The sequence below is a fragment of the Agelaius tricolor genome, unplaced genomic scaffold (assembly GCF_023055355.1).
Source record: "Agelaius tricolor isolate 1412-34295 unplaced genomic scaffold, bAgeTri1.0.p SCAF_9, whole genome shotgun sequence".
NCBI lineage: Eukaryota > Metazoa > Chordata > Aves > Passeriformes > Icteridae > Agelaius > Agelaius tricolor.
Genome location: NW_027269269.1, coordinates 26,949,823 through 26,971,664, shown reverse-complemented (window position 1 = coordinate 26,971,664; position 21,842 = coordinate 26,949,823). Strand labels below are relative to the sequence as shown.

At 44.1% G+C, this 21,842-nt stretch overlaps 1 protein-coding gene across 1 annotated transcript; it reads right to left on the bottom strand.

Moving 5' to 3' along the window:
• Nucleotides 1–153: 153 nt before the first annotated feature.
• CCDC191 (coiled-coil domain containing 191) lies at nt 154–21,802 on the bottom strand. Its single transcript, XM_071433333.1, has 16 exons — nt 21,625–21,802; nt 19,428–19,569; nt 17,011–17,139; nt 15,912–16,090; nt 15,181–15,404; nt 14,250–14,397; nt 12,181–12,371; nt 11,202–11,448; nt 9,466–9,920; nt 8,882–8,976; nt 7,252–7,334; nt 5,915–6,016; nt 4,749–4,892; nt 3,526–3,678; nt 2,983–3,137; nt 154–1,479 (listed from the first exon to the last, which is right to left on the bottom strand). The coding sequence occupies exons 1-16, from the start codon at nt 21,697–21,699 to the stop codon at nt 1,347–1,349; spliced, it is 2,655 nt and encodes an 884-aa protein (XP_071289434.1). The 5' UTR covers nt 21,700–21,802; the 3' UTR covers nt 154–1,346.
• Nucleotides 21,803–21,842: the final 40 nt, after the last annotated feature.

Below are 21,842 nucleotides of genomic sequence, written 5' to 3'. Positions count from 1 at the left end.
CTGATGCTAAAGCTCTGGAATGTGCTGCTGTGCTTCAGCATCCACCCTGTCCTATGCCACTTTGTCTGCAGCACTTAATGCTGGTCTAGGTCCCTGGCTCTGGCCTTTTGTCCAGTGCCATTCAGTTGGCTTGACACAATGTGCACCAACAGCTCAGTTGTATTAATTTCAGATTTGGGTTTATTGGAAACTTCCAGTGCATATATGGGTTTTACTAAGGATCTGTTACAAGATAACAGTAAACTGTTGTCTTTCTGGTGTTACTCAAGTACTTCCCGTACTGCCAAATGCTTTTGGAAAGCTTTGCCTATCTTGCTGTGAGAGGGAAATCATTCCAGCTTCCTGCCTTATGTTGTTACAAAGACATAGTGTACCTGAATGGCATTACCCTGTCTGCATTATGCTGCAGGTTAAGGTTAAACAGTAGTATGAAACTTCCATTTTAATCATGTCAGCAGCTTCTGTAAAACCTACAATCTGCCTTTTTCTTGGAGTTTTGTCTTTTTTCTTTGAAGTACTGGATCAAGTGAAACACTCGATCAAGACTTGCACAATACACCCTGAAATATTAAATAGCTTGGGAAGTGTTTAAATGACAATTGAGGCTCATAAAGTTGGGACCACTGCTTGGTACCAAAATCAAAGCACTGTGCTTATGAACTGGCCAGTGGGCAAACAAGGCAGCCTCTTGCAAAAGAACCCAGGTTTTAGACTTTCCATATCCAATTATATGATCTGGATCATTAGCAAATATGGTTTGCATAAAAAAAACTCTTCTCTTTCCCCCTCCCATCCAAACTTTCCTGGCACAGTTAGCTAGAAACTGTGCTCTGGGTGGCCAAGTTCACAGCAGTAGTTAGGGGTCAGCTGACAGCCAGGTCTGTCTGTCCTCTGGACAAGCTGTCACTCTACATAGTACTGCCAACAGAAATGCACCAGATTACTGCTTTGGCAAAAAGAGGTGCAGTTTAGTTCTGTGCTTCCTTGGATGGAGGAGGATTCATGTCATTGCTGCAGCTAGCTCTGCATGTGGAAATGGCCTTGGCCTCAAAGACACCCTATGCTAGATTTGGTTATCTGGGCTTCATAGCCACCAGCCAAGACACCCCTACAGAGGCTTAAAAGGACTAAGTTCATGAAGTGCATCATGGAATTGATGGAACTGTCCAATAAGCTTCCAGCTCTGCTTCGTTTACAACAACAGTGACCACAGGGAGCTCCCTTTGGCTCTAAGATCCTCTGCACTTTGTAAGCCTTTTCCCTGGACTTGTTTCAGTCAGCAGGGAGATAGCACTGAACTGAACTGGTCTTGTTGTCTCCTTCCCATCTCATCTGACTCTCTTCTGTCATGTTTGGAAGTTGGGGAGAATTTCAGCTACTCTCCTGCGTAGCTGGTTTCTTCTTTCTTCTCTTTCTCTTTCCTTTTTCATCAGCAATGGGTACTGCCTCCATGCCTTGAATGCCTTAAGTGTAATTCTCCTGAAAGAAATTAGGGACACAAGGAACAAAGTGACAACATGCAGAAGTGTACATGACATAAGTGGCAATCAAAAGAGAACTTCTGTTTGAAGGGGGAATTCAGATCTTGAAGATTTGTCCTTTCTGCTGTTAGTCAGGGCTGTCGCATGTTAAACATCTACATGCAGACCATTTCATTGAAATGTCAATCATGCTGGGGAAGAATAACATATTGCCCTTTTCTATTCCTCTCCACCAAGAATTCTGCTCTTCTCTCTGACAGGATTCATTAGCTGTTGTTTGCTTAGCACTCTAAAGATGAAAGAGGTTTTCTGAAGAATGAATAGGGCCTCTGAAAGAAGTTTCTTCAGGAAAAATGCAGGCTCATTTGGTCCAAACCAACCCCTTGGGAATGCAGGCAGCTGGGCTCATTGGGCTCCAATTCTTACCTGATTTTAATCATCCCATCAAAGGTGCCTTTGCCCTGGGTTCCCATACAAGCAATAGGGAACCACAGTCCTGTCTGAAGAAGAGTTTGTTATGGCAAGGTCTGAACTGCCTTTTGCAAGTCAAGAAAGAGATAAAGAAGAATGTCAGGTGATTATGCTCCTAATAGGAGGTCATATATAGAATGAATCCAGTCTCTTCCTGGGTCTGACTTTCCCCTAGTTCCTCCAGTTTGCTGGCTTGTTAATGCTAAACTGTGCACTACTCAGACCTTACTGACACAGCAAGCTAGAACAGGTTTGCTCTACCACATAAGAGATTAATTTAATTTTATTCTTCCTCTAAGGTGCTGCAGATCCTGTTGGGGCTGTGCACAGGCACAGCCTATTCATGACTGCATGCAGCTACCATGCTTCCATGATGAGGCAGGTGAACAGACTTCTGTTCTCTGCTGAACTTTGACAATAGTTTTTTCTTCCTACTAGAATGCATTTTATGGCACAAGGAGTGGACTGGGTGTGTCCAGCTCCAATCATGATTGGTAGAACTGACTGCTCTAGTTTTTGCTGCCAAGTCAGGCTGGTGATGGCATAAATATAAAGACTCCTTAAGTAGGATTTCTAGTTGATCAACTTTGGATTTGTGAACTAAATTATCTGCTGTGGACAAAAAAGTACTACATAATTCCTACACAATCATTTGGCTTGCTATAATTGTACTTAAAGATTTTCCTAAGGCAGCTTTTAGCGGAAGCCGCATGGCCAGATCTGCTAATCAGCTTAGAAAGTTTCAGCTTCTTATCTGTACTTAGGCTTTCACTGTATTCTCTTTTTTTTCCAGATTTAGAAGTCCTGTGAAGGGTGCCATTACACTTTCTTTTCCAAGCTGCATGGAAACTTAGCATAAACCTCTGCCGATGCTGTCTGTGCGTATCACAAAAGCAAAACACCAGCAGTACAGAACCTGTTCCGTGTGTTCCTGGGGACAAGGTGACCTGTCAAAAAGTAGCCCCTAAAATAATCTACAGAGAATATTAAACTAAAGTAAAAAGAACTGCTAGTAAGGGTATGCACTCACCTGTTACTGTGTTCAGCAGCAATCTTCAGCCTCTCCCATAAGGCCCTTTTTTCCTCCATGGTATGATCAAACCATGCCCAGAAGCACTTCCTCATGAGGCAGACTGTGCGGAAGGTACTCGCTCTCTCCTCCTGAGCAGAGAGATAATCCTTGTACTGGGGAGGAGGACAAAGAAACAGGTGAGAATGGCTTTTTTTCTTCTTTTCTCTCCCAACCTCTGGCCCAATAAATAAAACAGTGCTGAGACTGTGACAGTGAAGGGTGGTGGGCACAGGAGTGGAGGAAAATCAACAGGGAGTAGGGTGAGACAGTAGATGGTAGAGGAGCAGTGTGTAAGAGAAAATTCTGTGTGGAAGACAGTGATGGAGAGTGAGAAGCTGAGAGAAGGTCTTTGAAAAAGGGAATAATGTTGCTGGAATGGGAAGATAGCATTAACTTGGCAAAGGTTGTGCTACAGGTGAGTGAATTGGCACTGTGGTTACAGGAAAGTGTGGCAGCAGCCAGCCCTCTTGGTATCATTTCTCCACTGTGGTGCAGGCCAACCTTTAGCCAGTTCCTGAAGCCCCATCTCAGTAACATATGGGAATAGAAGTCCTCAGCCCGAGACATCTTCTCCTTGAGACTCTGCTGGGCAACCTGCAGCCAAGTCATGAGGCATTTCCTCTGCAGGCCCAAGCTGTGGTGCCTTTGTGCCACCTTGAGTGAAGACAGCAGAGACAGCAGCTGGTTACCTGAACTGGTGACTACCTAAGTATAAAGCCATAGAAAATTGAGTGCACTAGAAAATCATCTCAGCTTTTTCGGGGCCACCCAAATCCAGATTTCTGACAGCTGGAATAACTTAGAGGATCCAATCAAGAGGGGTCAGCATAAGGAACAAAAGCAGTCTCTCTACCAGGCCACTGCTGCATCACTTGTAGAGAATACCCTTTTGAATGAGATGCTCAGTTTAACTGATTGTGAAAGGGGCAGAGGCATGGCCTGTAACAGCTTAGTCCAAGCCTGTCCATAATGCCAACCAGCAGGGTGGACATACGGAACAGCTTGTATCCATCTACTTCTTCCCAGCTGGAAGCCTGCGTGCATTTGGTCAAGTACTGTGAGTAGCTCCAGTTCCAGTGACTTAAATGGAAGCTTTCCAACTTAGCTGGGGCTCTGGCTGGATTTTCAGGATACAGCTGAGTGTTATCGGTCTCTCCCTGATAAGGGATGCTGACTCAGTCATGTGCAGAAATGTTTTTTTAGCAACATTCCTGCACTGAGGTCTCAGAATCTGCCACTCACTGTTCTGCACTCAGGATAGGGCCAGGATAGAATAGATTGTTGGATTATCACCTGTAGTGTCCTGCCACTAGCAGTGGCCAACTCTGTACCAGGAACTTCACAGAGAGTGAAAGCCCTGATGATAGGTTGGGGTTAACTCCTGCAGCTAAAGTTGCTTGGCAGTATCTCACTGATAAGCTTTGCTGTGGAGTAAGAAAACTGGCAGGCTCATGTCATATGACTTTAAATATTTTTTTTTGCTGTATAATCCTGTTTAATCAGCTATAAATGAGGATGCCATCCTGCAGGTTTTTAATGGCTTTTCATGATTATTGTCAGATGGGCTGATTTAAAAATTAATATAAGGCAGGGTATGCAGGGAGAATTTTGCTTTTTCCATCTCTACCTGGCCTAAAAGCTTATTAAGGCTTCTGCTAAGTGCTGCATCTACTTTTTCCCTTCCTCCTATTGCACCAGTCATTTCCTTTACCCTCAGCACTTACCACTAGGTTTTCCTTGGCTTGCTCCCTCAGCCTTTTCCATGGCACTATTCCTAGCTTTCTGAGAAGGACCTCCTCATAGTGATCTCTAGCCTTTTTGTGGAGCTGCTGCTCTTTCTCCAGCCTTCTCTGCTTCTCCAGTTCTTTCTGCAATACAAAAAGCAGTAGTTTTAATTCCCTCAGGATGAAGGGGATATCAAGCAATGGCAATAGATTATCATATTGGAGCTGGAGGTTCTGACTTGACAGGAATTAGGGATCTGCATCAGCTTTAGCACTGCAGACCAGACATGACCCCATGCAGTAGAACTGTGTCCTAAAACATGTCTTCTCCTGGGAGATGATGGTATTCCTGGACACTCCCTTGGGCTGTGTATCAGCATTGCAGTCTGGAGTTACTGTAACAGACATGTCACTTGTGGCTACCACAAAGCAGGAACCTTCTTTGACATCCAAAACATGTCAAAAAATTATTCTGAGTTTATGCATGGACCCTACCACTTAATCTAGCCTAAACAGCAGGGGAGGGATGGGGGTATTTCGTAACTGTGTAACACTGCTTTTGACTGATACTCAGGAATGAAGGTCAAATGTTGTAAAACACTCAATCCAAGTAGAACAGTAGTTGTAGGTTGAATTCCTGTAGGACTTCAAATGCGCTATTTGGGTTATTAGGAGAACTCATTTCCAAGTAAGAATAATGAAGTGCAGCTATTCCTAGGTTAGCTCCAAGAGGAAAAGGTGCCCTTGATATAACTGTCAGGCTCGTTTACTTCTGAATGATGTGTTTGTGACTGGTATCACTGCGTACATTGGAGGGGTGACAAGAGTGGAAGGAATCTGAGAGTAGACTGAACATGCTGCCACTGTGAGGGACTTATGTGGCTATATTTCATCAGAGAATGTCCAGCAGCTGGGACCTCTAGTCCTGCTGAGGAGACAGACAGCATATACTTCATAGCACATTTGGGACACAACCCTTCCCCTCACACTGCCAGAAAGAGGGCAGTCTGTGAGTCTGTATTGTGGGTATTGTGCTGTGGAACTCTGCTCTACCAATGAAGACCTTCATTTCACATTACTCTGGCTGCTGACTGAGTACCAGTGGGTATTGGATCTTCTTCCCTATCCCTGCTAAAGGGGAAGAAACAGGTAAGGCATTTGGTCACCAGCTTCTGCTGCCTTCTCTCCTCCCGGCGTTTTTCCCGCTGTGCTTCCTTTTCCTCAGCTTCCTTCCTCTGTCGTGCTTCCTCTTCAGCCTTCAGCTGGGCCTTGAAATGGAGAAAGGTGAAATTCAATTTGTTTCATGTGACCGTTTCCATGAACACAGATCTTTAAACTTTCCTAGTATTCCTCTAATATTGACCAGCACCTGAAACTTCAGCAGGTGAGGTTTCACATACTAGACACGATCCGTGCTCAAGAGTGAACGGTGGAAAGGACAGGGAGGAGGGGCTGTCCTTTTTACTGCCTAGATGCCTTTCTTTCTTTCTTTCTTTCTTTCTTACTTTCTTTCTTTCTGTCTTTCTTTCTGTCTGTCTTTCTTTCTGTCTTTCTTTCTGTCTGTCTGTCTGTCTTTCTTTCTGTCTTTCTTTCTGTCTTTCTTTCTGTCTTTCTTTCTGTCTTTCTGTCTGTCTTTCTGTCTTTCTGTCTGTCTTTCTGTCTGTCTGTCTTTCTTTCTTTCTGTCTGTCTTTCTTTCTGTCTTTCTGTCTTTCCCCTAAGTTAATAGTATTTGTCCACTATTCATCAAAAAAAATGTAAACCATACACCAAGTCATTTATGGAGAACTTGATTACTGAAGTCAGTTCTGAATCCCTAGGCTCTGCTCTCAAGTTTCATTTCCACATGCAAAGCAGCATTACAGGTACCCAAACATTTCTTTCCCCAGACAGTGAAGATCACACTTTCTAATCCTAATGCAATTTACTAGTAATATTTTCAGTAACAGTTTAATACCCTGACTTGAAGAAGGCTCCTCTGTTGTATGTGTATCACAGAATTTGTACATTAACTATACAAACATCGTCAGTATCTTCCCTCTTCAGCAGAGATTTGCCAGAAATATGCAGATTTTTACTAGGTGAGACTGCATGTCCTCAAGCTGCATGTGACCAGAGAGGAAAGGCAGGGAGGGGAACCCCACCACTGCCAGGTCCCATCAAGTGGATCTCTGGGTGCACTTCCACCCTTACCATTCTCAGCAAAGACTAGCTACAGTCATGGGGTAGGTGTGAAAAAAAGTGTTTGGGGGTGGTAAGGGAGGCTGTTTCTAGAACTGCAACTTCAAGATGAAGTATCTGTCTATGCTACAGGAGGGCTGGTGCTGCAAAACCAGCAGTAATTACTTCTTTTGATATGTGATGCATATTTGCTTTCTCACAAGTCATAAAACTCCTGCTTTGGATAAAGGGCCTCTTCTCAGTCCCTGACTCTGGGGTTTAATCAATATTTCTTGTAACTGGAATGATGTGAAAGACACTTGTTTCATTTTCCGCTTCCCTTACCAATTTTTCCTCTGCTTTTCGTTGTTTGGCTTCTTCTATTTTCTTCTTCTGTTCTGCCCGCTGAATTGCTCTCTCCTCCATCCCTACAAAAACAAAGGACAAAAGGCTTAGTGGAAATGAGCTATGGTGTAATGGCAGAAGTTTGGTGAACAAGGATGCATCACTCTAAGCCATGCCCCCACTGCCCTGGCAATGCCAGCACAAAGGGACTTGCTTCCTGCTGGCCCTTGCAGCTGGCAGTGTCATCAACAAGGGACCTTTAAACATTTGGGAGATGACTCAGGACCACGGCAATTACATTCTCTCCACCACGGGGCTCAGTTATGAAAGAACAGTGTTCACAGGGTTTGCCCCTCCCTGCCTTGCCTGAGGCTCAGGGCACATGATTTAGCAGCAATTGCTCTGAGGTCTCCAGTAAGCTCTAACTGCTTATTTAAAAGCAATTTCATGACAGCATCACTGTCACAGGGACATACAAGTACTTGGTCCCACTAGTAAGAAACTACTGCTTAATGCTTCTTTCAGAAGATAAATTGCAATGGAGTGATCTTGCTGGCCATCAGCAAAGGTGTTACACACAGAACATGCAGAGGAGTTGGGAACCTGTGCTTGCTTCCTCTGCAGTTGCAAACAAAGCACAAGATGGAGCAATCAATAACTGGGAGGCATTGAAATGTTTTGACCACAGTATGTTTCCTCAGATTCTTTTCTCCTCTCAGCTGTCCCAGGATTCTCAGAGGGAAAACTATTCCATGATAACTTCTTCACTGAATTTTTTTGGGATCTTTAAACACAGCTACTTGAATGCTCTGAAAAATATGTTTTCTGTCTCTAAGGTGTACAGAGTTCAGGCAAATCAGGGTGAACGATGGCTTGGACTAGGTAGCAATGGAGATGAACACAGGTAGTAAAAGACAACTATTAATGCCCAACTGTCATGGCCAAAAAGGTCTGCTGATCCCAAACTATTGAAACATCACAATGATTATATTCCAGACAACTTTTCATGCAGACTGACACTAGCCTGCATTGATACAGAAGAACATGACCGAGGAATATAACAGAACCCTGATTCTAGTTTACTAATGAAAAGGCTATGTTGTGTGTTTATTTTGTGCCAGTGTGGCCAGAGACGGAGAGATATCTTACAAAAGGCATGGATGTGGAGTTCCTTCCCGTCCTGGCTATTGTTGTCTCACAAAACCTTGGCTAGGCACTTAATTGCCTCTGAAATCTCAACACCTCTGTCAAAGTTGGATGAAAACGACTGGCTAGTTTATGTGTTACTTGGATGCATAACAAAGGGAATGAGACTGATGGCAAAAAAACCTGTACAGCTTCTCTGAGTCTTGTCATGGCAGAGGCAGCCACAGGTGTTGCAACAACTGCCACAACAGTGTACTAAGCGTGGGCATGAGGAGTTTGCAGTGTCCCAGGTTTTACAGATGCCTGACTCAGACAAGAAAACAACTCACCCTCTCCTCTCACAGCACTGTTAGACTGAGAAAGAAAGTGCAGAATTTTACTTCCATACCATATCATCAACCAGCAAAGTTGAGGCAAAGACACACTTCCATACAAGCTGTTGAGAAAAGTGGTCTGGAATGGTGTTTGCTATCTAGAACAATACCTTTCAGTATGGGATGAGGTGAGGTCAGCCGGCTGGAAGGCCTCCTGCCTTGCATTGCTGCCCTTGTGTTTTCTGGCCCATAAGAATCAGATGGGCTATGAAAGAAAAAAGAGTAAGGAAATTCTTCAGTGAATGTGGTCAAACTATGTCTCACACCTACCACCTATGGCCTTCTTGTTTCTGTTCTCCATTGTGCTGCATTATCCCTGATACACTTTTCCTTGAAATGGGACTGATGATGCACCCTTACAATGGAGTTCCAGGGCTCCTGCATGGTCTAAAATAAGGGAGGATGATGCTCTTTTTATTCATAATTAAACAGATCCCTGCAGCTGCTATGGGTGACACTGGTGTTGCTGTTTCTAAGTAGATCCTGCATGGATCACCTGATGTTGAGCCAGCGCAGGGAGGGAGAAGGACAGAGAACTGTGGCCAGTCTGATACTTCCTTTGAGGCTAAGTCACAACTGAGAGGAACAGCAGATAGCACTAGCATGACTGAAATGTGCCTGGCAAATTCTGGCTCAACTTGAGTGGGATTGAGACATGATGACTAACTGACCTTGCTTTATGGAGGGTATATACCTCAAAGGGGTTGTATTCTTGCATCTGGATTCTTTTTTCTCTGTGGATTGAGAAACAGAACTGTTAAACATCTGGGTTACAGCCATAGCTTGTGCTCCCTCTTCTTTATCTCTGCTCAGCTTCTGATTTTCCTGCAGTTTATGGATCAGCTCTTGCTGTTTCTGAAGCTGCTGCCTCTGCTCCTCAATCACACGTTGCTGGAAGGCGTGACGGTGCTCAAATCGACTACCATAAGCAGGAGATGTCTTTGGACTGGGTGCCTGAAACTGCTGGAGGACTGTGGCTATTTGATTCCTGTACATAGCCTGGTCCTGGGCACTCAGGGCTGCATGTTTAATTGTAATCTCCCAGGCGAATTTGGGATTTCTGCAGAAATGAGATGTGTGAACAATATCCCAACAAGACTGGTCTCTGGTCTGATCAGGCTCTTTCTGTATAAGGCAAGTTTCAGTTGGCTAGGGGAAAAACCAAAATAAATGAGGAAAAATTGGCATTGATTAAAACTAAGCACTCTTCTGCCCTTCCTGCATAGTGGTTTTTTTTAATGCAAATCTAGTGAGATGCCTGAGAAGTAGGGTAATCTCAGCTATGCAATTCTTATCCAGTCAGGCCAGAGGGGCCCCCCCCCATTATGCACAAAGTGGAGGCTGTGGGTAAGAACTCTTAAGAAGCTGTGTGCCATTTCACCAGGAGGAAGAAATCCTGATTAGACAAGAGCTTTAGCAGGAATACATTCTGACTATTTTGTTAGGGAGCACATCTTAGGACAGCTCATTTCGCAGCAATTAGCACACTCGCTTTTGGACCGTGTTGTCCCTGCTCAGAGCTCAGATGGAGAATAAAATTAAAACCAGTTGTTGAAGTGATCTACACAGCTGATCTACTGAACAGTCCCCTTTTAAATGGAAGAGAAGTCTACAAGGTCCCGCTTCCTCATGTCTCTTTTACAGCTTTGATAAATGTTACCACAAAACAGGTGCACAATGGGGAATGAGGGTGCACTTTTCTGACACATGGTCATTCTCTGAGGAGGCATCAGCTATAAGGTCTGCTTTCTGATTCCTAGGTCAAACCCTAAATTCAGTCCCATTCCTAGAGCACAAATATTACCAGTGCAGCAGAAGAAAAATACATGTCTACTAGGATAGTATAGGCATTGAAAGAATCAACATTTGCTTACACTTAAGCAAACAGAAAGCTTGACCTGTAATATGTGTGTTTGAGCTCTAATGCTGACATTAGAGCACTGATGTGGTACAGGTTACATAGACAGAAGGGAAGGTGAGGATCCAACTTGACAAATGACAATTTAAGCGAGCAACCTCTGATTCTCCTCTCTTACCTCCCTGTGATGTGCATTATTCTGGAACAGCCAGTGACAACCTTTTTTTTCCTCCATAGTTAAAAGCAGGAAAAGTGCAATGGCATGAAAAATGTAACTAATCTCTCAATAAAAGTGATCTGGGGGTGGGATGCTCATTGCAACTCAGAGTACACGAAGGGTTGTTCTTTGGCAGCACTAGAGATTATTTTTAAAACTCATCCATTGTCCTTCACATTTGCCTCTGATTTTTAGACTTCTCTCCTGAACAGCTGCAGGGAGATATTTGGGGGTCATCCTGGGAAAGAGGCTTTCCTCTGAGACAATGTACTCTTTATTTCAGACTGCATATAAAGTAAGTACTTTCTAAGAGTACTGCTATGCCAATAGGCAAAACTACCTGAGAAAGATTTACCTTGTCTTGCTGTAAATCTTGATGATGGTTTACTTCTGCTGTCCCAGGCTTGTTAACCTCCAGTGGCCTGTCCCCACCTGTCTCCAGCGATATAGCCTCCAGCAGCTGTTGCATCTTTCTCTTTGTCTGCTCCCTCTTCATCTGCAGCTCTCGCTTTTCCGTCTCTGCTCGGCTCCAGCGCTGCCAGGCCAGAAAGTAGCAGCACAGGAGGTGTCGCTGGTTGTGCTCCACAGCCAGTTGGGTTTTCCTGATTGAGAAAGCGTTTGTGTTATGGCAGAAGTGAGGCTTCTGCCCAGGAACAAAGCCACATCACTTCCTCAGTCTTTTTGCTGTTCAACTCTGAAGGCCCTCTGAAGATGTACAGAGGTCCTCCAAGGAGGAGTAGGAGGATAGAAAGGATGCTGGCTATTCTGAATTAAGTTTCACTAGTACACACTTTGCAATTTCCTGTGGCATCTCTGAGATGCAGGACAGCTGCAAAAGAGGTATCATGTTCCCTGGCCAGCAGCATATGGCAAAGTGACAGTGTCTCACCACTGCAGCCTGCCAGACACCTGCGAAGGGAAGTATTTTCCTGGATGATAGGGAATTCATCCAACTGCCTCCTTAGTGAAAGGCACTGGCCAAAATCATCTCTGTTATACATCTACTGAAACAGCAAATATATTAATCAGGAATAAATTTGGCAATGCAGATTCTCTGGAGTCCAGAGCAAGCCAGGGTGAGTTTTCTAGGAAAGACACCTACAGAGACTGAGACACAGGCTTGTTGAAAAGTGCTAAAGCTCTTGTTTGTATCTGTCCTCCTTTTCATCTGTGCCACAATGCCTCTGGCAGCCTGCAGGCAGTATAGCAATTTTCTCAAAAAGCTGCTGTTTCCTTCCTGCTGGATAACTGACAAGCTCCTTTTACAGTCCCTGATCACTGCTCTGTCCAAGTACGGCAGCAGTAGGAGGAATTCCACAGTAAAGGGTCACTACCTGTTTTGATCTTGGAGATGAACTTCCAATTGCTCTGTCTCCTTCTCTACTTTCTGGGCCCAAGTATAGTTTCTCCAAGCTCGCAGGGCCTTCAGCTGGCACCTCCAGTCAGCAAGGGCTCTGGCTTTTCCCATTTTAATTCTGTGCTCCAGAATGACTTTCAGCCAAGCAGAGAAATGTTGCTGCAAGCACTGCATGGGAGAGTTTCAGAAAACCAATGAGAAAGATAGATACAACCTGTCACACAAATACTGATCCTCTCTGCTCTTTGTCTATTCTGGCTTTCCTTTTTGAGATTCTTTTTAGAATCCTCATTTTCAATAATTATCTCGAGGATTTAAAAAAAGTATTGCAGAGCATGTGCAGGTCTTCTACAAAAAGCAGAAAGGATCTAGAAAGAGACATCATATCAAGGGGCTCTATGCTTTGGAGTGAAATGCACTTAGTTCACCAAGTATAGAGGAATGAAATGGGTGAGGAACATAAAATTTCTAGAGACAGGGAAAATATTTTCTAATCTAGAAAATGTCTAAGATGCTACAGGTAAGAACACATCTATAAATAACTGCTGCTTTTTTTTAAAAAAAAGAATTTTTAACTTAGACAAAAATCAAGACATTTCCTAGAGTGAATTTATGACACAGCCTCAGCTCATCCTCGTTCCAGCAGGAAGCCAAACCTTTCCGCTATTGTGTAATTAGACTTGCTGCCTTTAGGAGTAATTTGCATTGTACAGAGCAGCAATTTGCTGTCTAATCTACCCCATAATTCTAGTCCTGTCACTGCAGATACTGTTCATTTTGATCCTCCAAGTGGGTCAACTTACAGGACTCTGCTGTTCCCCTTTTGTCATAGTGCCTTGTGTTAATTGCATTCCTCTCTCGCTGAAATCTTCAAATGGAGACTTACAAAAAGTCAATGCATTAGCTGTTTCTTTCTGCTTTAGGAAAGTAATCAAAATGTCACTATTGCTTAGCTCAGCCAAGCTGTGTCTTCTTACATTATGCCAATCCTGAATTGTTCTGTGGTTTCATTCAGGCTTATCTTCACAGCTTAGACTGTGCTGGAGAGAGGTTGTGTACTGCTAAATAGCAGCCAAGCCCAAATCCAGCAGATGGGCAGATGGATTGAGCTGTGAGGAGAATCGCCATAAAATCTACAGGATTCTTCTGCTGAAAAAAACCCCTAGATGTAGATATATAGACATCAACAATGATGACTGCTCTATTAATTAAAAACATTATGGGATGGATGGCATTCATACCTCAGGCACTCAGGAAATTTATTTCCTTTGCTGAGACTGCTGAGATAATAAAAAATTATTCAGTACTAAAAGATCATCCTTTGGTAGTGAATATTTGATACACATTTAACCCAGAGCTGACCATTGTATCAGAATAATGAACGTGAAACAAAGGGGTTCCTACTGGGAATTATTTAAGTTTGTTTGCATCAAAAGAGTTATTGCAGTAACACAGAATATCCTACTGTACCCAGTGGAAGGGATCCTTGAGGAACCTGTTACTGTGGATGTACTGGCATGGATCAACTCTCAGAGCCACTGCTCAAAATTCATCCCAGGCTGCAGCATTTCTCTTTCCTTTCCCTGCTCCTGAAGTAGAGTGTGCAAGGCAACCTTTAAAATGTCTTCCCCCCATGCACACATAATAAGGGCTTCCCAGGCCTTTTTTCTGCCATTTTCCCCTATTATTTCCCTCCTTGAGGGAAAATAAATCTTACTTCACTTCCTTCTCTGTATATGTCTTTATTTCTTGATTGCAGAAGCCTTTATGATCTTACCTGTCTTGAGAGCCATGTCTTTTCCACAATTCTAAGTGAAATATCCCACTGAATGCACTTGAGGCACAGGCCCAGTGGGGTCAGCACCTCAGGATTTCTTGCTCATAGTCTTATAACACACTTTTGGCCCTGCTTTCCAACTTTCCTGGTATCAGGAAGTCTTTGAAAAAGTAAAAGATTCTGTATAACCAGGACTTTTTACTTCAGGTTTGCAAATGGTAGACAAGGCAGGTAGCTCAGAGTCTCAGATAAAGAAAGGTGATGCTCACTCTCTGCTTACTGGTGTGAATCCTGCGAAGCAACTCCTGATTTCTTCTCTGTTTCTCCTCTCCTTGCTCTTCTCTCTTCAGGGGTGGTGACACAGCAGCCACCTCCTGCATTGACAGCTTCTGAGTTTTTCCTTGTCTCTTCCCCTCCCTGCAAAGTGAACAAACACACAGATCTAATATCATGATATACAATCTAATACCTTCTCTTTTTGGCCAATTGTAAGAGAACCACCTCTACAGCTTAGAAATTTGCTGATTATTTTAACTCAGCCTCCTTAAAAACCACCTCTGTAATGGTTTGGGGTCCCAGAGATTAAACATTCCAGTGCATTTCCTAAACATAGAAGGCAGAAGAAAGTAGTAAATGATTCCAGTAAATATTTCATTAAAGCATTTTTATAAGAAGATTTAGGATCTCAGGGCTGCCTAAGTAAATAAATGGCATCCCTAAAAGGGACATCTCTGTGAGAATCCAAGCTCAGCAGAAGAAAAAAATAATGTCTCTGCAGAATTCTCAGCCAAGAATGCTCTTTATTCTCTCATAGTAGGGAAAGTATTGAAAGGGCTAGACTCTCAACACAGACTTTTTTCTTCTATTTTTTTCTGTGTACTGGCTTTCATGTGGCATTAGATGCTGACAAGACTAGATGTAGCCGCAGTGTTGATGGAGAGAATGCACAGTGGTGCAAACACACTGCTACTTTGTGATTCAGTGCATATACTGTAATAATGGCGAAGGGGAGAATAACACTATCCTTACCACACCTTCCCACTCATGAAAAACTCTGCCACCGATGTTGGTAACAGAGGACTAATAGGTTTTGGGAGAGTTCCAAGTCAGCAACAGCTGTTTTGTTAGGGATCACCACTACTCTTATATTTAACAAAAGGACCTTATAAGTGGTTTTCATCTCTCCACACCCTGCCTTACATTCTCCCAACTTTTGCCACAGTGTACTTCTTCTCAGCCATTTCCTTTCTCAGCTTCACTATTTCCCTCTGGATCTCCTCTTCCTCCTTCTTAGCCTGCAGGGCCTTCCTTCTGTCTTCCTCCTGTGCTTGGAGCCTGGCCTCAGACAGAATTGCTTTCTTCAAGGACTCTTCTTGTCTCTGAAGCTCTAAAGCCTTCTGATGCCTTATTCGGTTTTCTTTCACCTGGGCAGGAGAAAATTGGCAAAAGTCAAAGCAAACACCAAAGGCTGAAGAATTTGAAGTTCACTGAACACTGCCAGGGTAGGTCACAATCCACCTTTCACATTAAGCAAGAAAACTTATCTGTAGCAGGCGCTGACTGGAGAGAATTGTTCTTGACCAGCAAAACACTCCATGTGAGAGAGTGAAATTAAATCAATATTCCTTAATGGGAGCAAACTCAGATCTGATAGCTGTGGCAGCTCTTCCTGTCAGTCTTCAGGAAAAGGGGGAAAACCTGAACAGTTTTAGTGAAAGCTGACTATACAAGCTACTGCTGAATGGCTGATGTGCACATGGAAATGCAGTAAAGTTTCAGCTGAACTCTGGAAGAGTATCTTTGGGTAGTTGCTTCCAAGTCAGAGATTATTGCAGCTCTGAGAGAATACTGGGGAGATATCACTGAGCATTTACTCTAATCCTATAATCCTCCACCTTATTCCTTTTAACTGAGCTGCCTTGCATGCTCACCTGCTTGTGTCTGAGCTCCATGATTATTCGTGGATCCGCAAATTTGTTTTTTTCCTTGATCTCTTCAAGTCTAAGATGTTTCGCTATCCCACAGTTCACAGCTTCACTCTGCAAAAGATGCTGGAGGTATTTCTGGACAGAGGAACTTTCCATTTCACATTCCAGATAGCTGCACAAGTCTGAAATGAGAAATTCAGATTATATCAGGCTAGTCTGAAATGAATAAACTCTTCTGTCTCATATCACAAAGCCTAATGTAATTAAAGGGATCACTTCCCCAGACTGTGAATGCATTTCTGATGAATGCAGACACACTGACTGCACTCCATTTATCCCCAGAGTCTTAATCAGTCTCCCACTGAACACACTAGAGCAGTAACAATGTTTCATCCATTTTTTACAGTCTTGCCTCTGAGCTTCTCAAATGGCTGTATAAACTTGACAGGCCTCAAAAATACCTGTTCACAAAAGAAAAAACGGAATCTCTTTTACAAAGGGAGACATTGACATTGAATGTTTATGAGTCACATTTATGCAGCCCTACAGCAAGATGCTGTAAAGATCTGGGGGAAAAAATCATCACATTTAGTCTGGGTTCTACTGAGTCCACTGTCCTGGCCTCAAAACAACTGTTACCTTTCAGTCATTCAGACAAACCATAAGGCCTGACTGTGGCAGCAGCTCTCTGGCCACAGAGAGCAACAGACGACTTCCCCAGGCATTCTCCTGGGGAAGGCCATGAGAAGATGAGAGAAAAGAAGGAGAAACAAATCTTATCTCCACCTGCTGCACCTGTTGTTGTGCACATGTGGAATGTGTTATGGAGATTGTTTACCAAAGGGTGATTTCTTAATTGGACACTGGATGGTGATTGGGGGAATTGACCAATTAGGTCAAAGCAGTATGCGACTGTCTGTAAGGGTCACGAGCTTCTCAATAAGTATAATATAGTATGGTAGAATAAAGTGATTGATCAGCCTTCTGCAATCATGGAGGCAATACTAATTATTAGCCAGCTGGGGGCCTGTGGAGACACCTGACCTCCTTCCCCAGCACAGCCTCAGAGAAGAAACCAGGCCCTGCTCTGCAGTGCTCTCACCATCAAAGTGCTCATACTTCGGAGGGGCTGCAGAAGGCTCTTCCTGAAAGACACAGTCAACTTCCTCTTCTTCATTGCTCAGCTCCAGTTGCAGTTGGGACTTCATCCAGTTACTGAGCAGCTCCTGGGCTACCATGAAGAAAGAGACTGATGACTTCACTTGCTTAAAAAAAAAACATATGGCTAAGTGTAAACTAGCAATAGTTTGGGATAGTATTCTAGGAATGACTGAAACCTAATCCGCAACAGGAAATGGAATAAAGCTAATAGTTCTGTTCTTATCTTCTTGATCTGTAAAAGAACAGGAAGAGAAGGTGGCAAATGTTTTCCCTGTCATGTATATCACAAATTCATTCTTCTCCATCTCATTTTTACTATGATTCCGTAGGCATTTAGATCACTTGTTACTAGATTATTTTCTAGCATTTATCAAGGAGATGGAATTCACATGAGGTAATTCATAATTTAGACAGCTTTCATATGTTTTACCACTGCACTTGCAGACACTTAGATGGTTTCCACATGTGCAGCCAAGGCTGTCATATGCTAAATTCAAAAGAACCAAAAGTTTGGACAAACTTTTGCTTCATGTGTACAGGTTAACCCTTTGCAAGTATCACAGAAACAACTGGTAAGTCTAATTACAAATCTATCAGGTGGCAAACTTCACCTGGGACTCAGTGTTAAGACTGCAGCTACAGGAATGCACTCATGATGGATGTGGTACTCCTCAGTGAGCTCAAATGCCTAATGAACAACTAGGTATGAAGTCCTGCAATGGACTGTTTTCATCTCCATTCTTTTCTGCAGAAAAATGAAAAAAATCCTTTTTCAGAATTTCTTCTCAAAAGCAAGGTCAGCTCATGGGTCTGCTGCTTAAAACAAACCAGCTGGCCTTGCTGCATGGGTGGCCAAGCTGCTCCTGAAGCAGGACACAGGGCTGTAAACTGCAAGGCATCAGAACCATCCTCAGCCATCCGTGTGGTGAGGATGGGCAAAGAGCCAGGATCCCAGCAGCCACTCACTCCAGCGGGAGTCATGACACAGTGTGAGACACACAGTCAATGGACAGGAGCAAGCAGCTGCTCCTCATATCCACTCCTAACACACAGTGAAGATGCTCCCTGGTATTTCTAAGGCAATAAAGCATTTTTCAAACTTTCTTTGAAAATGGTGAGTTTTTTGAAGAAAACATAAATCTAATGTTTGTTGTCCTTCAAATCACTTTTATTCTCTTTCATAATCTCTCCAGCCAGATCCGGAGCAGGGAAATGTATCTGATAACAGAAAGAAGAGCAGAAAACAACTTGCCACTTGGGGAAGGGTTACTTTTTTCACTGGGATTTGTGATCTTCTTGTAACTAGAGTAAAAGTCTTCTGGCACTTCTCTTTACAAAGTCGGCTTTGTGTAGTTACTACCATTAAGTATTGTAATAATGGATTCCAGGTAAAAGAATTTGACTTAGGAACAATTCTGAGGGACTGTTAGCTATAAAAAGGAAAATCCTAGCAGAAAAGGGCAAACAAAAATAATAAAGAAACATGAGGAAAGCAAGCAACCTTTCCACCAAAAGAAAGACAAGGTTCTTCACCACAGCAAAGACAGCTCCTTTGGAGCCATTGGCTGTATAATGCATTGAGACAGGGCACTGTAAGCAGGTAAGTGTATTCCATGCTGTTAGCTGAACCCTTGATGATTACAAGTGAAAAAGCTGACTTCCTGGACTGAAGTGGATGCTCTTAAGATGTGTCATCATGTTGTTCTGTAATGCTCACTTTTGATTCTTAAAAGAATGGTTAACTCAGTTTTTAAAATACTGTCTCCTATCAGCTTTTTACACTGCAGACATACTTCTAGCACTGATGGGTAATAATCTCCCTCCTTTTTGTTTTTTAAACCTACCACAGGTTTACTTTCAAACTTCAGCAAGCACTTTTGGCTGCAGGCTTTACAAAAGAAATATTTATTTAGGTAACTAGTAAGGAAAATTTTGCATGGGAATCAAAACAAAACCACACTGTCATTCATCAATGTGAAATTTACACAGAGCAACTCCATTTCCAGAACTAATCTGGTATCATAAATATGTCAGGTGATTTCACCTGGTTTCCTGCAGTGCACTAACTTGGCTTTGACCATACAGTGTATCTTCAAGGACAGTTCTTATCCTTGTCTTGACCTGGTATCTCCAGGAGACAGAGAGTTTATCCTTCGCTCAGGTATGCCCTTTAAGATCTGCCTTGAACTCCAGCAACTGATCCTTCTTATGCCTTTCTCCATTAGATGAAAGACATCTTCCTATCAACTGTTTCTTGTGAACTCAAGATTTGCAAGAGCCTGTTCAGGTCAGAACTGCAAAGATGGATCAAGAACAATTCATTTTAGGCATCTTGTGGCAAGCAGAATTTTACCTCACCTTCCTCACAGGCCTCATGATGAACTTGCAGCCGTTCTGCAGTTTCCAAACTTGTCACAGGACCCCAAGGCCTCTGTGGACACCTTGACTTTTGAAGGGAAAAAGCTTCAGAGACAGCATACTCAGAGGCTCGGTCCACTCTCTTAAATTAAAGAAAGGAAAACATTTCTAAGGATATTCATTTTTCCACTTCCTATATCCACATTTTGCCTCCAGAGAGCAAACATCAGTGGGAATGTAACATAAAAGCATGTTATAAAGGAATAGATTGTTTCTGAAATGCATTTCTACAACTGCTTAAACATTTCTACAACTGCATAAACTGGACTTAGAAGTCATTAGGCAATAAACAGTCATTTGGCAATTAGTGCCAAACACAGAGACTGGAGAACACAGAGAGAATAGAAGCACCCAGTCCCTGGGGGCTGGATGGAGACTTGCTGAGCTAGTGCCCAGCAACCAGCAACTATGAAATTTGATATCAGCTTTTTGTCATAGCCAGGCTGAGAGAATACCTGTCCCATATTCATCTTTCTGAAATGTTAATGGTCCTGACGTGTCACTGTGTTTTCACAAGTAACACCTGTGCCCCAGACAGTCCAGATTTCCGAACTCCTTCCCTCTGTGCTGCTGCCAGAAGCCCAGGATACTGCCTGAGGAAGCAGATACACACTCCTACCTGCCACAAGAAGCAGGCTGAAGGTTGAGAGCACGGGTGTGCCCAAGGAAGCAAAACAAATGGAACCTCACCCTAGAATTCATTTTCTTTGATGTCAGGTGGTTGCAGGTGCAGGACACGGTGCTTTGGGGTAAAGCTCTTTTATTACTTGCCCAAAAAACCTGCAGCACTCTCTAACAGAAAGTTTTTTGTGTTGAGTTTTATGCATAGCAACACCTTGTTCTTCATAGAGTTTGGATTAGAAGGTACCTTTACAGGTCATATAGTCCAGCCTCCCTGGCATGAGCAGGGGCATTTTGATAACACCAAGTTGGATTGGAATGTTGCTCTACTTGAGGGCAGGAAGGTTCTGCAGAAGGGTCTGGATAGGCTGGATTGATGGGCCAAGGCCAACTGCATGAAGTTCAACAAGGTCAAGGGCCAGGTCCTGCACTTGGGTCACAACAACCCCAGGCAGCACCACAGGGTGAGGGAAGAGTGGCTGGAAAGCTGCCTGCAGAAAAGGACCTGTGGGCGCTGGTGACAGCAGCTGAACATGAGCCAGCAGTGTGCCCAGGTGGCCACGAAGGCCAATGGCATCCTGGCCTGTATCAGCAATAGTGTGGCAAGCAGGACCAGGGCAGGGATCGTCCCTCTGTACTCAGCACTGGTGACGCTGCCTTGAGTCCTGTGTCCAGTTCTGGGTCCCTAAATTCAGGAAAGACACTGAGGTGTCTATTCAGAAGTGAAAGCTGCCGAAGGGTCTAGAGGAGCAGCTGAGGGAACTGGGATTGTTTAGTGTGGAGAAAGGGAGGCTCAGGAGTGAACTTGTCACTCTCTACAACCACCTGAAAGGAGGATGTAGCTAGGTGGGGGTTGGTCTCTCCTCCCAGGTAACAAGTGACAGGATAACGGGGAATAGCTTCAAGTTTTGTTATGGGATATTTAGATTGGATATTAGGGAAAATCTCCTCACTGAAAGGAAGATCATGCATTGAAATAGGCTGCCCAGGAAAGAGACTGAGTAACCGTCCCTGGAAGTGTTCAAACAACCTGTGTATGTGGCACTTGAGGTCATGGTTTGGTGGTGAACCCACTGGTGGTGAATTAATGGTTGGACTCAATGATCTTAGAGGTCTTTTCCAACCTTAATGATTTTGTGATCTTCCACCACCTAAGGTTACTCAGAGCCCCGTCTAACCTGATCCTGAATGTCACTGTGCAAGTTATTCAGCCTTGGCCCATTGTTCCAAGCTACCCAAACCTCGGCAGGGACTAAGGAAAACCACAGCGTTCCAAGCTCCCGTGCCTCTTCCTGAACCCGAGTTTCACAATGCCAACTTCAGCGCCTTTCGCTCGAGTCCAGTGCAGATTTCCCGCCCGCCGGCACACCGCACGGGCCTGGGCAACCTCATCCGTGATCCTGACCCTGCCGTGCTGACTGCCCGCGATCCCAAGGAAGCAGGATCCCAGGGAAGCGTCCCGTCCCCGGCGCCGCTGAGGCGAGCGGGCCGCGCTCCCCCCGCCGTGCCCCGTTACCTGCGGGAGGCACTGCCCCGAGAGGGCCATGGCCGCGCCGGGCACCGCCGCCCGCCGCCCGCCCCTCTCGGCCATGGCAACGGAAGAGCGGAGCCCGGCCGCCGGCGCCTGCTGATGACGCTAGGCCAGGGCTGGGGCGGGAAGGGGCGGTCCGCTTTCCCCGCGTTCCCCGCTTTCCCCGCGTTCTCCGCGTCCCCTAGCCCGGCGTCTTCTGCCGG

Coding starts and splice junctions, on each gene's coding strand:
- CCDC191 (XM_071433333.1), bottom strand. CDS start 21,699: ATGGCCGAGAGGGGCGGGCGGCGGGCGGCGGTGCCCGGCGCGGCCATG. Junction 14,398..15,180: donor GTGGCAAAAGTTGGGAGAAT/GTAAGGCAGGGT, acceptor TTCACTTTGCAG/GGAGGGGAAGAGACAAGGAA. Junction 3,138..3,525: donor GCTTCAGGAACTGGCTAAAG/GTTGGCCTGCAC, acceptor CCTCCTCCCCAG/TACAAGGATTATCTCTCTGC.